We start from the raw sequence: 15,641 nt of genomic DNA on the forward strand, positions 1-15,641 counted from the left end.
AGTCTTTTAAATAAATGCAATCCGTCCATCGACCCAGGGATCCCTCCTATTGAATCTGGTCTGTGCTGATCAATGGCGGGAAAATTTCTTGAGAGGCCACGACGTCTAAAGTAATATTTAGTTAAGTGGAAACCTATTTAGTTTTTAGTTTCATTGCTAACACAATAAATTTAAAAAAGATATCAGGATAACCTGGCTCGAAGACATAGTTGCTGCTTGCTTCGTAGTTATCTGTATTCGTTTGTTGTATGGACATCATCAAACATCATGTCAAACAGCAAAAGATGGGAATAGAAGAGCCCAGTCATAACAAACAGTTTAGTGTCTACAACGTGTGTGACCTGAATGTGAGCAGCTGGCCATTGTCCTGCCAGCGCAGCGAGGCTGTGTGATTGGTCAGGAGACAGTCATCTTTGAACCATTGCACCATGGGAACTGGATACCCTTTCACAATGCAACGCATCACAGCCTCTGTTCCCTTGGCGACGGTGATGGAGGTGGGACCCTGGGTAATCTGCAGTCCTGTAGGTGCACCTTGGAGGGAATGGTAAACAGGCCCCAGGTGAGCGCACATTGCCCATGGGTATCTGGGCAGGTCCACTGATCTGTCACTGATCGATGGCCAAAAGAGGGAGTCTTTCATATATGTTCTTCAGATTAAATGTAATAATAGGAATCATTCAAATATTGGTGGTACAGCTGCCATAACCTCTCATCTTTTTGCAAAGTTTTCCAAATTTACTAGAAGTTTTGTGCAACAGCTACAAAAGCACACATTAATATTTAGTCCAGTTACATTTTAGATGTTGTATTCTTTTTTGTATTTCATATATTCTCAGTTTTTTTGGCATGCATGAAAAAAATTATTCCACTGTACTAAGTTGCATTAGGAAAATAAAAACATGCTGAATCTTGAACCTGCAAAACCCTTCAACCTGCTTATTAGTGTGACGACCTCAGGGACAGGATGAGTCAGTACAGACACACTGGTGTGAAGCTGACATGCCCTGTGTGCCACCCATCCTACGAGCATACGTCCAGCAAATGAAGATAAAAAAACAGATTACAGAATAAACAAGTGAGGCGACCCCGGCTGACTCACCGAGCACCGTGAGAGTCGCCGCCACGCTGCACCGGGTAACGTTGAGGAGAGGGTTGGAAGTGACGCAGTCATAAACACCCCCATCGTCTCGAGTGACGTTGGGGAGATGAAGGGTGCCGGAAGTCTTTTTCTGGTGTCCACCTCCGTACTGACCCTGAACAGACCCAGGAGGACATCGTTGACTCGTCATAATCATCATCATCATCATCATGTGAAGGCCTCCTCTGGGCATTTGTCTTAGTGCATTGGACAGCCTTTAGGGCCCCTAGCTGAGAGGTGATTGCCTAGACACATGGCCATCCGACATGACGCTACCAGCCTCATCCTTTCTCTCAAACTGTGCTTGTTGTGTATTATAGCAATAATTATGTTATGTTACCTATTGCTGTCCAAACTATCCCTCTTCTGTGTTCCTTCTCAGGATTTGGTCCTAGAGATTAAAGGTCACAGGCTATACAAATACAATGACAGACTTGACCTGTATAGTAGTGTGCCACGTGGCCTTCAGCTTTTACTGAATCAAGTAAAAGTTAAACAAGGACCCCTTATCATGTGTGCGTGGTGGGTGCAGGATAGTCTGGCACAATGCTTATCAAGGTCCAACGTCCAAGAGTATTTTGGTGGGACATGGCTTATGGGATGTTGAAATATGAATTTTGTCTTACAATATAGAAAGAAGACATTGTATCTCACTAAAACGGTGTGTGTGTGTGTGTGTGTGTGTGTGTGTGTGTGTGTGTGTGTGTGTGTGTGTGTGTGTGTGTGTGTGTGTGTGTGTGTGTGTGTGTGTGTGTGTGTGTGTGTGTGTACGCAAGACAAATACAACTATCTACAAGAAAAAGGCCACTGTGAGGCAAAATAAATAGACCCGCTGCACATTACTCCAGTAGCTATGAAACGTTCTCTGTGTTAACAATAAAGCAGGGGTTGCCCAACCCTTCACCATGTCTGTGTCACCATAGGCCTTCAATGTTCATCTGATTGATCCACTAAAGTAAAGGGTGTGGCCAAAGCAAAACCCCAGGCATGGAGGAAAATATATAATAATATAATAATTAGTGCTGTCAGTTAAACTCGTTATTGACGGCGTTAACGCAAACCAATTTTAACGCGTTAAATTTTTTATTGCGCGATTAACGCAATAACTTATTTATTTATTTAATTTATTTTAATTTATTTTTTTCTTTGGCTCAAAACAAAGAAGCAATAGCCTGACTGCTATGTTAAAGGCAGTATGTTTGTATGTTCATCGTTTAATTGCACTAAAGGCTTTTGTTTTGATCAGTATATGCCAATGTTTGCACAGGGCAAGCCGATGCACTTCTCCATGTTGATAAGAGCATTAAAATGAGAAAAATCAATGGGACAAAGAAATCAAGGGATATTTAGCATAGAAAAAAATTAATCGTGAGTTAGCTATGGCATTAATGCGATTAATCGCGATTAAATATTTTAAGCGCTTGACAGCACTAATAATAATAAATATTAGATATTATATAATATCTGTTGTTGTCACCTTGAAAAGCAAACAACAAATATTTCCCCATGTCGGGTGATTAATGTCGGCTAATAAATATAAATTACTAGCCATTAACAATAACAACAATAAAAATATTATACATTTTGTGTATGATGCAAAAAACATTATGTTTTTAACCTGTATTTAAGTTAATTGATTGTGCAACGGAAACGAGCGAAAATACACACACACACACAAACACCGGGTCTAGACAACTAACTTGAATCTGTTTGCCTCTTTTGACCAACTCCCCATCTTTCAACCAGGAGATGAATGCGGCCGGCGAGCTTTCCCCCGACACACACTGGAGGAACACCGCCTCTCCTTCCCTGACTGTCTGGTTCCTGGGGCTGTAGAACACTCTACCCAGACCTGAAATAAGACATCTAATTTAGCTCGAAAAAACATTTAAACAATCGATTATAAGACTTTCTCCCTTTATGGCAAAATGACAGACCGGCCATTTCCACTCGTACAGTGGCATTAATGCGATGGGCTCCGGCAGCGGCACTGCACACATAGTTCCCCAGGTAACTCTTTCTCAGCAGGGGGAAGAACAGGGATCCGTTGAGGAGCTGAATTGCTCCTCCTCCGGGGTCGGAGGCAGCGGGCACCAGGGCACTCTTCGCTCCGTCGTCGGATTTCTCCCACAGCACCAACAGCGCTCTCTGCTGGCCAAGTTCATACACTACACAGTCCAAGGTGAGGGGCGCTCCCAGTAAACCCACAGCATGCTGTGGTTTGGTGGAAAACACTGCATAAAGGGTAGACAAAAAAATACAAAAAAATCATTGTAATCGTTAATAAATATTTTTACAAATATTTTGAAATGCATTAGTGGAATATATACTGATGCATTAAACTAATGTATACGTATATACAATTCACTCCAACCACAGCCCATCCAGTTGAAATGCAGATGGTTATTTTTACGTAACATCATGTGGCCCAAAATTCGGTAGCACGAACATCAATCACACCTCTACATGAAGCCTCATGTTGCTAGGTAACCACCATCAAGCTATTGGTCCCATTATACATGAGGTGTAGAAATTAGCATGCAGCGCAGGATTCACAGATGAAACAACATAGTCAATAAAGCATCTGCCATGCGTAGTACACAAGTGACAACAACATCACAACAAACTACAAACAACAACATGCAAACACTATTCAGCAAGCAGGAGTACATTTTTTAATGTTTAAGTATACAGATAAATTACAATCATCTTTCTTTATATTGCATGGCAACTTTCACTTTGGAGCTACATGGGTTGATTTTAATCACAAAATGTTAAGAGGTGCATTCAACAAGACCCTAAACACTTTAGTGTTTCAAATAAAAGCATGCATTCCGTTGTTGTATTTTAATGAAGACAACTTCGACCAACAACTCAAGTTGTCACCGACTGCGTCCCCCCCTCATGGACCTGCAGCCTGGACCACCTAGTTCAGGGGGGACTCACCTAGCTGAGAGCGGACCAGGGGCCAGAGGTTGAGTAGACCGCTGAGCACCCACAGGGGGACGTGGGCCGGGCCATGCATCTTACAGTGGAGCTCCTAGGGGGCCTCATCCATGGGAACAGCCTGGAGCATCTGGGGAGGGAGGGTACTTTACTGGTCGGAAAGCTTCGAGTGTCGGGTTGTTATCACATGCAAACACAAAGGTGCATCTCTTTCTCATGTATCGAGAAAAGATATACCTTTGGTTGTGTTGTGCTGTGAGGTGAACACACCCCTGCTTTAACTACCTGTGATCTTCGTTTGTCTTAGTGTCTGAAATTCAACCCCCTGCCTCTTCATCACTCCTCTCTCCCTACCCATGGCTTCTCTTAAGGCTGGGGGGTCTGCGGTGTCCTAGCCATCGCAGCTCAGCATTGTCCTCTTAAGTCTATCAATGGAGCTGGGCACTTTGTAGCGCTGAAGCTGTCCTCCACTCAATGAATGAAAGTGACATGAAAAGACTCAGCCGACCCAGCTTTGTACTGGGATCAGTTATCTGGCTGCCGAGGGCCCAGATAGCGTCTGATCGTATGGAGGCTTTCATGATCCTCAACACAGCCATGTAAGGAGCCATGGCTCTTTGTCCATAAGTTACCCATTGTTTGCGCAGATGAACCCTGAATTCAAGCAGGGTATCCAGGAGAGACTGTGTCAGAGACCTGTCCCCTGGTTATATATCCTAGAGGTCCCCTATTTCAACACCATGTGTGATGTTGATTAGCCAAAACAAGCCATTCCACAATATACCCTCTAGTGACATCAGCAATGGGAGTGTGCACACAAAGATAGGATAGATAGATCAAGCTACCAAGTGGTAGTGGACCGTTAAGCACAGGTAACACTGGCTGTATGAATTCATTATACACATTCCATATATTTAATATAAGACATGTGCCAATTCATAAACTATAGTTATCCTTGTGGTAGTTGTATTGTTAATATTAGTGATATTATTGACAGTATTAGTAATAGTAATATTAGTAATTGTTAGTTAAAAGTTGAAAAGATAACAGAAAGGTATGCATACTACAACTGCTACTACCACTACTACTACTCTTAATATGAGGGATATTAGCAATATCAACAGTAGTTGTAGTAGTAGGCTAGTTGTAGTATTAGTAATAGTAGATAAAAAAAGTTAAAAGTTGTAAAGGTAACACTATTAGCCACATGTAGACATTTCTCCACAGATTAAATTGTGCGGTCCTGGGAACACGTCATTTATTTTTGGGTGATGACTAATGGCCGGGCATGGGGACAAAATGCTTGAGCCTCACTATATTCAAGTTACACTTTTTAGCATGTCATTTTAATATCTAAAATATTCACAATGACGGCATATTATGTAATATTCAAGCTTTCAACCTACCAAAATGAACCAGAAAGAACAGTTTTCTCCTTAAGCAGTTCACAACCTATAAAATCAGCTCAAGTAGATGAATTTAGGTTTACTACCACCCACACAAAGACACACAACCACACACACTCAAAGCACATGCACGTACATTATATTGCTATTACAATCTAACACAATGGTATTACACGCAACAGTTCAATAATTATTATTATAATATAACAATGCAAATATTATCTTCAAAAAACTATAAAAAAAAGTATAGACATTCGCTGTTGCCAAAATGATATAATTCAAAACTCCTCTTTACAGTAATATCTGACTCTTTATTATTCCTAGCTTGGAGATAACTCGTACATTGTGGAGAGTAAAGTACTTACTGCGACCGCTTCCAGAGTTTTGGGAGAACATCTCTCCCCTCTACTCAACTGCAATCTGCCTGCTCCCTATGTGTGTGTGTGTGTGTGTGTGTGTGTGTGTGTGTGTGTGTGTGTGTGTGTGTGTGTGTGTGTGTGTGTGTGTGTGTGTGTGTGTGTGTGTGTGTGTGTGTGTGTGTGTGTGTCTGTGTGTGTCTGTGTGTGTGTGCCCAATCTTTGTTGTCCTGATGCATATGCTTAGCTTTCAGCTGTGTTTGGAAAACAGGCGGTCGATGCTCACACACACTGGAACAGACACCCACATGCATGAATAAGCACACAAATAAACACGCACAAACACACGGGCACACACACACACACACACACACACACACACACAAACATACACACATACACACATACACACACACACACGCAGTGACAAGGACATACAGTACTCGTACACACACAGCGGTCATTAGCATCTAATGAATAGAGAAGTGGAAATGGTCTCTTCTATGTGATCCACTGGAGGGACATAACATAAGATGAGGAGGTTGCTGGGGCGTCTAGATGGACGTGTTGTCAATTGATGTGCAAATGTTTAATTGGAATGAAGGAATTAAGATTAATGTGTGTGGAGGGATATGGGTGTCTGTCTGTACGGGTGTCTGTCAAATAAATATATATATATATATATATATATATATATATATATATATATATATATATATATACGTAATTATTCAACCTGATGAACCAGCAAAACAACCTAATAGTCCACTTCGTCGGTCTTTCCCTAATAGTCCACTTCGCGGGTCTTTCCCTAAATTGACCTGGTCGGGACATCTTTTTTATAAACTGTACAACTGTAGGTTTGTGTTAAATAATGGCTTCTCATTAGAAGGGTTATTTGGGTCAATTGAAGCCTGCTGATGTGTTTAATTGACCTGAAGGTTAACATCCTGTAACACCAATCTATTGCTCACTAGGTCTTAATGGACTGCAGATACACTGGGCTTAAGTGCTGTTCAAACACTTAATGTAGACCAGGGGTCGGCAACCCTAGGCACACGTGCCAACACAGGCACGTGGCAACATAATCTGTGGCACACTTATGTATATTAAAAAATATATTCTTGACAATTTAACATTTTTACGCACAATGCAGCAGCATAGTCACTACTACAGATTTCTTTTGCACTTTATTCTGTTTTGGGCATTTCCTCCCAATGCAAATAGGCTATGTTTAAATGAGTTACTGAAAGCAGTGTTCTGAAATGGGATCAATGAATCGTTTTTAAACCTATGTCGTGAGTAATAGACAAGAAAATATTTAAAATATGGTTGCAAGTGGCCTGTATGCATCGCCTTCACATGGTTTTGCAAAGCTGTACATGTCTTAAAGATATTGATGTGGATGGTTCCAACATTCTCATATATTCTTGTTATTTTACATTTCTCACAGTGCATGTTTTTGAATGAGTTTCTGAAAGTGGTGTTTTAAGATTGGAGACATGTAATTATAATTTGTAAGCACATGTTGCAAATATATATTAAAAAAAATAATTAAATGTTGATGCATGATTGTGGACTATATGGAAATAATACAATTCCAGGGCTTCTGGAAATGTTTTTGGTTGCTGTGACATAATTCAGCTTAATATTTAATATATTGTTGCTTAGAATGGTCATCTGAGATGACCAAGGAGGGATTGTTACGTATTTTAAGCACATAAGCTGCATTACTCCCACATAGCCACATGGGAGCAGGATCGAATGCATAAGCTGTAACTACTATACATAGCCACAAGGGGAGCAAGACCCAACATACAAGCTGCAATAACTACTCCAGCCACAGAAGGAAGCATCTTTAAAGGGAAACGTCACCCATTTCCATTAAGCTTTGTATCGTTAGAAACCCACTCATATTTTTGAATGGCCGTGCATCATTCCCTTATTTTCTGGAGAGACTAGGGAGATCCGTATCCATCTCCGATACTTCCTGTTTAAGATGACGCGATATGATGATTTTTGCGTGGAAGTATATAGGAAGTTACCGTAGGTCCACACCAGAAGCACGCTTTGGTCGCTCGTAAAGTTTCGCTGCCAATATTTCTGTTCGCTTTGGTCGCTCAAGTCGCTCATGACGTACAATTCAATTTTGCAGACGCATTTAAAGGAGCCGTATGCTTTTAGTACAGACGGCCATATCAAAGAGTGAACTGAACTCCCAAACACTTTGGCCATATTGCAGAGACAGTTTTGCTTGTTGGATAAAGTGCTTCGACAGCAAGTAGGACAGTGATTCCCCTCCAATATATATATATAAAAAAACTCCTAAAATGTAATTGCAACCGAGAACAAAAAAACGTTGCGTGGTCATGTAGGCTCGTTAAAATATGTTTCACTGATCTGCATCTGCAAATCATGATCTGCACTCATTCGTCGCACTCAAAACAAATAGACATTGGCGCACATGGCTAATTTGCATACGTGCACAGGACTGGCTGGCTCCACAAGGCAAATAATGGAACATATCTATCTATCTAGGCCTATCTGGCTATCTATCTATCAACGCGTGTCTAGTTTTAATATGAGGTATTGTGTATGTCCAGTCAGACTTGTTCTGTGTGGTCTTGTAGGCTACTGTCCTGTGTGAGCCGAATCACCTAAATGAATTCCCGACGATTTGTGTCGTTTGGTATCAATAAAGACTTGACTAGGCTATCTATCTATCTAGACTATTTAATTAACAATTATTCACCTCAGGCTCCGTGAATAGTGGGGAATAGAGGGATAAAAGACAAGAGATATATCCCTTGTCATTTATCCCTCGTCTTGTCGATTAGTTTGTTTATGTGACGATTTCAAAAACTTTTTTTGTTTTGTTTAAAGCATGCTACACGCAATTGGTTGGTTAGAAATTGGTTTGGTCATTATTGGTCATTATTAATTTGCATTATTACGCGTGCATTATTCCTTTGCCCAACGTATTATACCTTTGCACAACGTATGTATGTATGTATGTATTTTCGATATTTGAAAACGATATCGACCCGTTCTGAGCAAGGAAGATTAGTATGCTAGGATCTCGGTTAGCTGGCATGTATGGCGCCTATTTTACAATAATCTCAAACGTTTCATTGACTCACTCACCAGACCAACCAACCACGCGTGACGCCAGAGCCTTGGCGTTGCGATCTCTGAAGTGAAAAAGGGTTGGGTCGTACAACACCGGGTGCCCAGTTACAGCCGCGATTAATAATTCAGCCGACATTTTGTACAGTGAGTGAATAAAGGTATGTAGGAACCAAAGTGCCTGCCGGTGTTCCCTGGGATCCACGCAAGCGAAGAGCGTCTACATTCCGATTGGCTGTCAATGTTTTGCCGCTGAAACGCGTCATAGTAATTTGCATAAAGTTCAACAGTTTTCAACTTTTTTTGGACGCTCTGGTCGCTCAACTTTGGCCGCTGGTAGCGTTGGTCGCTTTGGTCGCTCTTGCCCATAGAAAGTGAATGACTTCCGGCGATTTGGTCGCTCAATTCGCTTCTGGGTTCAGTCTACTTCACATTGATATGGACGTGGAAGAGCCAGGACCGTCGGAGAACCTAACGCGGTCGTTTGAGATTCATAATATCGGCTCACACAGCTTTTGGCAGTGATAATATATATTATATGATATAGATATCTATGTAGGCTATATGATAATATTTAGGTATAGAGCACCAGGACTCCCGTGTGTTCTGGAATATTTACAGAACACGGCTAAAGGCTGCGTGCGCCTCGCCATTGCAATACATCCACTGTAAACAGAGCGCATGGTACCGTGGCTGCAAGCTGCTCAGGGCCACACCCCCACCCTCCTCCTTGACCCGCCTCGCTCCTCCTCATTTGCATTATAGCTACAGACACCAAAACAGCGCATTTGGGGGAAGCTCAATGTGCGACTGGCTCGGAGTGGCTGTAACTCTGCACCACGGCTGAATTTCGGGAACGTCTTTGAATACTGTGTTAGTTGTCCACTAATACCTATATTAAAGAATACATAAAATAGCATGTCATGGGACCTTTAAGATCGCATGAGATGATATGTGCTATTGCGCGACCTGTAACCAGGAAGTAAACACTCGCTTGCATGAGATGATGTGCTATCGCGCGACCTGTAACCAGGAAGTAAACACTCGCTTGCATGAAATGATATGCGCTATCGCGCGACCTGTAACCAGGAGGTAAACACTTGCGTGAAACCAGAGAATGGTGATAGCATTAGGCTAAATGTCTGGAGAGCTACCAAATGAAGAGAGGCTAAATGTACATATTCCATCTATTTAAATGTGTGGATTGAATATTGAAATAAATTGGTAGCTGTGTGACCTGTATTCCTTCAATTTAAATCTGAAATGTTTTGTAAAGACATGTGCTACTAGACTTGTAACTGTGGAATAGTCACCAGAAAGTAAAAACAGGCACCATGGGATTGCCAACTCCATATGCATTTATTTAAAACTTGCACATTGATGGCAAAGTGCTTAGCAGAAACGGTTCTCCAATTTGCATTTAAACATTAGATTGAACAATAAACAACAGTTTATTGAACCATTGCAGGGTAAGAAAAAAGAACGAGCTAGTGGAGCATTAGGAAATGCGAACATAATATATAAAAATAATGTATACAAAAGTGTAGCATTAACAAACTGCTTTATCATTGCCCCTACAACTTAACAAACAAATAACATTTCATTTTACCACTATTTAGCTGTAGGAGGGAGAATCAGTGTGTGCCGTCTTGATTTGAGCCTTGCAAATTCATCAATGACCTCATCCTCATTGATATCTCCAACCAACACTCTTCCTATTGACAGTACTGCCAATTCGTTGAGCCTCTCCTGGCCCATAGTTGACCTAAGCCACGTATGAAGTCGGCGTAGAGCACTAAAGGACCGCTCACAGCTGCAACTGCTGACAGGGATAGTCAGTGCCACCTGCAAGATGGCCCTCATTGACGGGTACATCATAGAGTCCAGGAGCTTGAAGACACTGAGGATGTCCGGGATGGAATCTGGATCCTTCCTGCTCAGGAAGCTCTTTGCCACCAAGACCTCTTCTGGGACCAGCTGTATGTGGTAGTGTGTAGCCAGTTTCTTCAGTGAATGCAAACCGAGGAAGGATTTGGAGGCTGGGTGGCATGCCTGGATTCCATCCATTAGCTCTCCCGCAACAGTGGAAAACCGGTGGCCCAGTTCATTGATCATCCGATCAATGCACGGGAAGAAAAGCCCCTGCTTCAGACACTCTGAGTCGTTAAGCAGGTCAGAGCCCGACCCAGTAGACGCCTCCACAACAAAATCATCCATTCTCCTCTGCTTTCTCCTTGGAGCAGGAGAGGGCTCGGGAAGGTTGTGGTCAGAGCAGAGCTGCTTTGTGACCTCATAGAGTTCCTCAGCCACCTGTTCAGTTCTTTGACTGACCAAGGTGTCGTGGATGGCACTCTTGAATTGGACTGCCCTTGCCAGGTCAATGGATGTCCCCTGCAGGAACCTGTGGAAACCCTCCGTGATACCCAAAAGCCTTTGGAAAACCACCAGTATATATACCGTTGTCCTTTTGGACAATTTACAGAGAAGCCCCACTGCTATCGGTGTATTCAGCATCTGCAGACTCGTAATTACTGCAGGGAAATTCCTCAAAAGGGCGCTCAATGTTCAGCTCTTTCTGCACAGCCACCAACTGATCATGGCTTATGATCGAGGTGCTGAAACAGGAATACAGGCTTTCCAGCATGTCAAAAAAAAAGCTTGCTTCCGGAATAGCCTTGCAAGTATGACAGAGCACCAAGTTCACCAAGTTCATGTGCATAGCAGTGCACGTAGATGGCCTCAGGATGTTTTTCACGGAAACGAGTTTGCACGCCTCGCACTGACCCGCTCATCACCGCTGCGCCATCATATGACTGGGCCACAACTTTGAGACCGTCGCTGCCATGTGATCCCAGGACCTCCTCAAGGGCATTTGTTATGCTTTCCGCGTCATACCCTCCCAGTCTTCTCAAACAAAGGAATCGCTCCCTTATGCATTCCTGAAAGACGTAACGGACACAAACAGCAAGCTGCTCAGTGTTTCCATCCTTGGCCTCATCAGCCATGATGGAGAACATTTTAGCTTCCCTCACCTCATCCCTTATCCTTGATGCGAGCAGTGACGAGTAACACTTAATAAAGTAATTTTGGGAGGAAGGTGAAAGATACTGTAGGTGGCATTAGCAGGAGCACTATACTGTTGGAGGAAGGGATCAAATTTGGACAACAGCTGAACGCATTAAAGGAAGTTTCCTTGGTTGGAGCTGCCCTCACCCTCGCAGTGCCCCCTGAATGCAATGCCTTGCTTGGCCAAGAAGAGCATCACAGAAACAACACGATGGAGATATATTCTTCTTTCTGTGATCTCCGCTGCACTAGCAGCAACTATTTGCTCGGTCACATCCCCATGAACCTTGGTTGCCTTGTAACCTATCCAGGCCATCATGGAAGCCTTGTGCAGAGCCGTCTGCTCATGTTCCCTAAAAGCATCAAGAGCCCTCTTCCAATTACAATAGCCAGTGTTGGCCAGGCCATCTTTATTTGCCCTCTTCTCCGGTTTGCTGAACACCCGACAGCAAAAACAGAAGGCAGCATTTTTGGCTACAGAATATTCAAGCCATTTGAATGATTCGTACCAGATCTTTTGGAACGACCTCTTCTGGAGTCCAAAATAGGTAGATGCATGAAGTTGATGTCTTTCACCTGCTTCGGACCTGTGTCTGGACTTCCTAATGTGCCCTCTCCTGTCCTTCCCTCATCTCTCCTCTCTGGCTCATCCATGATGCAACAAAAGTAAGCACCTCTCCTCCATTTATATACTATTAAACTTTCTTAAATATTTTTTATTCTATGTCTAATCTAATCACCTTCATTTTCTTGTTTTAGAAGCTGACACTCGGACAGTCTATGCTGTGAAAGTAGCACTTCTAAAGGTAGAGGAGCCATGTCAGGTAACCTTTTGACCCAGAAAATATGCACCACTAGCTGTGCAAAATACACATTTTGGTGAGGATGTCGGAGGTGACCATGTGAGAACAAGAAAAATGACGACAGGTCCAACAAACAGGATTTTTGGACCAAGACAGTCAATGGTAAGTGTCTGTGCAATGAATGAGTATTTTAAATTAGACGACCAGTGCTCAGTGATCAGTGCATGTTGTTCTCTTGTCTTTCTAACCAGGTGCCTCGTCTTTGAACCATGAAGGTCAATATGACACTGATGGCCGCTTGAGGACGACACTCCCCGTAAGTGAAAACGTACAAAGGTGAAAATGTACATGTAATGTGCTCTAGATAGATGGACACTTTGCCGGATAATTCAATTTGGCCTTCCAATCATCGTGTTTCTGCCTAATTCATCCATACAGTTAAGTGCAAGATGCACACACCCAGGTGCTTGCCTGGTAAAGAAAACTAATCAGAGGGAAACAAAAGAAAGACCTGCACACATTCTAAAAACCTCCCACAAATCTTAATTTCACAACATTTCCATCAGGATCTCCTTTGCTCTGTGATTTTAAGGAAGATCCTAAGTGATTGAAATGTTAGGATTTGTGGGAAATTTAAGAATGTGTGCAGGTCTTTCTTTTTCTTCTTTCTGATTCTTAAAACTCTGCCTCTTGATCTCAAGCAGGCGTGTGTTGAATGATACAATGAATGTGGTTGTGAATGTTACAATACGTTGTGTTGCTTTAGATCACTGAAGCTTAATTTAAATAAGGAAAAAATTATCTTCACAGACTGTTTCTGTTACTTGCTTATGCTGTATGCAAGTTGTGTAAGAAGCTTATCTCCATATAAATCTGAGCTGTACATGAATCTGTTAATGAAGTCTCATTTCGACTCCTTCCTCCACTTCACTATTCATGTTCTGTTGCTTGCAGTTAACTACAGCCGCCCTTCCTGGGTAACGCCACCACCAATCCCTGGTCATCCATTGAAGCCATCTCTCTCACTCTGCATAGTCACACTGTTGCCGCTTCATTCTCATTGTCTCATAATCTCATTATTAAGGCTGCTGTGGATGCTTTAAAAAATAAACATTTTTCTCTTAGGTAAAATCAAACCAGTGGGATGTTAGATTGAAAACCTCCAAAGCAATTTATAAAAAATTGAAAGAACTACTATGTGTAGTTTATTTTTTGGGGATTTTCAAAATGAGGTACCAAGCTAGAATGGATTGTCAACCCACTGTTTCTCAACCCTCTCCGATTATTACTATGAGTAGTAGTATTGCATGCATACAGTACTCACATCAGCGCCACAGTAAGCCTATAGAGGCTGCAACCATTTGCTTCTCAAAAGATTGTAGTGTTTTAGAATGAACGACCACTAGAGAGACAAGACAGGCGCCGCTACTATGCTAGCTACTAGGTAGTAACACCAGACCAGCATTAATCAATCAAAATTAAGCTATCGACTGGCTGCTTTTCACAAACCTGAGCTGATCGAAGTGTTCTCATCAGGGGTTGCGGGAGATGATGCCACACTCTCCACCGCTTGTTCTTGCTCTGCCCTTTTCTTCCCAAAGAATTTTCTTATATCCATCTCTTATCAACGATAATTTATAACTGTACTTGACCTGAGAAGACCTCTGAGAAGTGGCGGGCGCCAGGGTGTTGCCATAGCAACTGTTGGGCAAAATAACCTGCTGAGTACATCACATGTACATTATAAATATAGCTAACTCCTACCCTAGCTTAATGAGCACATCACATGGCAGTCACCTTATAATATAGTCAACTTTTAACACATAACACATACATGAGAATATAGTCAGGTCAGGGCCGGAGCCAGGGCCCCATTTCTCCTCCCGGCAGATGGTAGACACTCAGACAATGCACCAGTCATCCTCAAGAACGGGAGGGCCACAACAGGAGATGCTCTGAAGCTCTCCCCCGTGAGGAGGAACACAAGAAGATATACATGCATACACTAGTGCCTGGGAGCCAAGGTCAAGTAAAACACACAGAACCACACACATCTCAAACACACACACCTCATCACGAGGAGATACAGCATAAGACTGTATCACACTGAGACTCTTCACCTTCTTCTGAAGCAGACCTTCCACGGAGGCGAAGCTCCGGACGAACCATCAGCGCTGATTAGGGACTTAGACATATTCGATTTCTCACGCTTATGACTCTGTATAACCGTTGCCACTTTACTTAATAAATCCAAGGTCCTCGTGCCGACAGACTTTATTACCTCTCCGTCTCATTTCATCTGGTCCAGTAACTAGACAGACCGTTTTTCCCTTCACAACACAAGAATTTGTTAAGCGACACCAAGTTGGCTAGATTTATTTATGTAGGCCTATTTATATTATTTTTTTATTTATAAGAATTGAAGAAATTGTGTAATGAAAGAATAAAACAATGATTGATGCATTTTTATTTGAATAACATCTTGCTCCCGCGGCCAGTGCCAGCACCGGCATTGCAAGGGGAGGGATATTACGTAAATTCGCAGGAGGGATAAGTGCGGCCGCTGTCACTCAGGTTTGTTTTGGTTTGACGCGGACAGCACAGTGGCAGGACAGACCGCAGAACTCAACGCGATCATCTTCAATGTTGCTGCAACGATGCAGCATATATTCAGAAGAGCAGCCAGGACTTATGTGTATGAAAGCAGCTATTATTATATATATTATTATATATATATACATACGTTTTTGTTTTGTTTTTTACGGCAGAGATCCGGGGCTGATCCCAAAAGATCCGG

At 42.4% G+C, this 15,641-nt stretch overlaps 1 protein-coding gene across 1 annotated transcript; it reads right to left on the reverse strand.

Annotated features, from left to right (window-relative positions):
* Positions 1-299: 299 nt before the first annotated feature.
* On the reverse strand, positions 300-12,012 carry LOC115548968 (roundabout homolog 1-like). The gene is made up of 7 exons (XM_030363927.1): positions 12,008-12,012; positions 10,803-11,376; positions 4,088-4,181; positions 3,079-3,375; positions 2,842-2,993; positions 1,103-1,256; positions 300-534 (listed from the first exon to the last, which is right to left on the reverse strand). Exons 1-7 carry the CDS (start codon positions 12,010-12,012, stop codon positions 326-328), a joined length of 1,485 nt encoding a protein of 494 aa, XP_030219787.1. The 3' UTR covers positions 300-325.
* Positions 12,013-15,641: the final 3,629 nt, after the last annotated feature.

The sequence above is a fragment of the Gadus morhua genome, chromosome 8 (genome assembly GCF_902167405.1).
Source record: "Gadus morhua chromosome 8, gadMor3.0, whole genome shotgun sequence".
NCBI lineage: Eukaryota > Metazoa > Chordata > Actinopteri > Gadiformes > Gadidae > Gadus > Gadus morhua.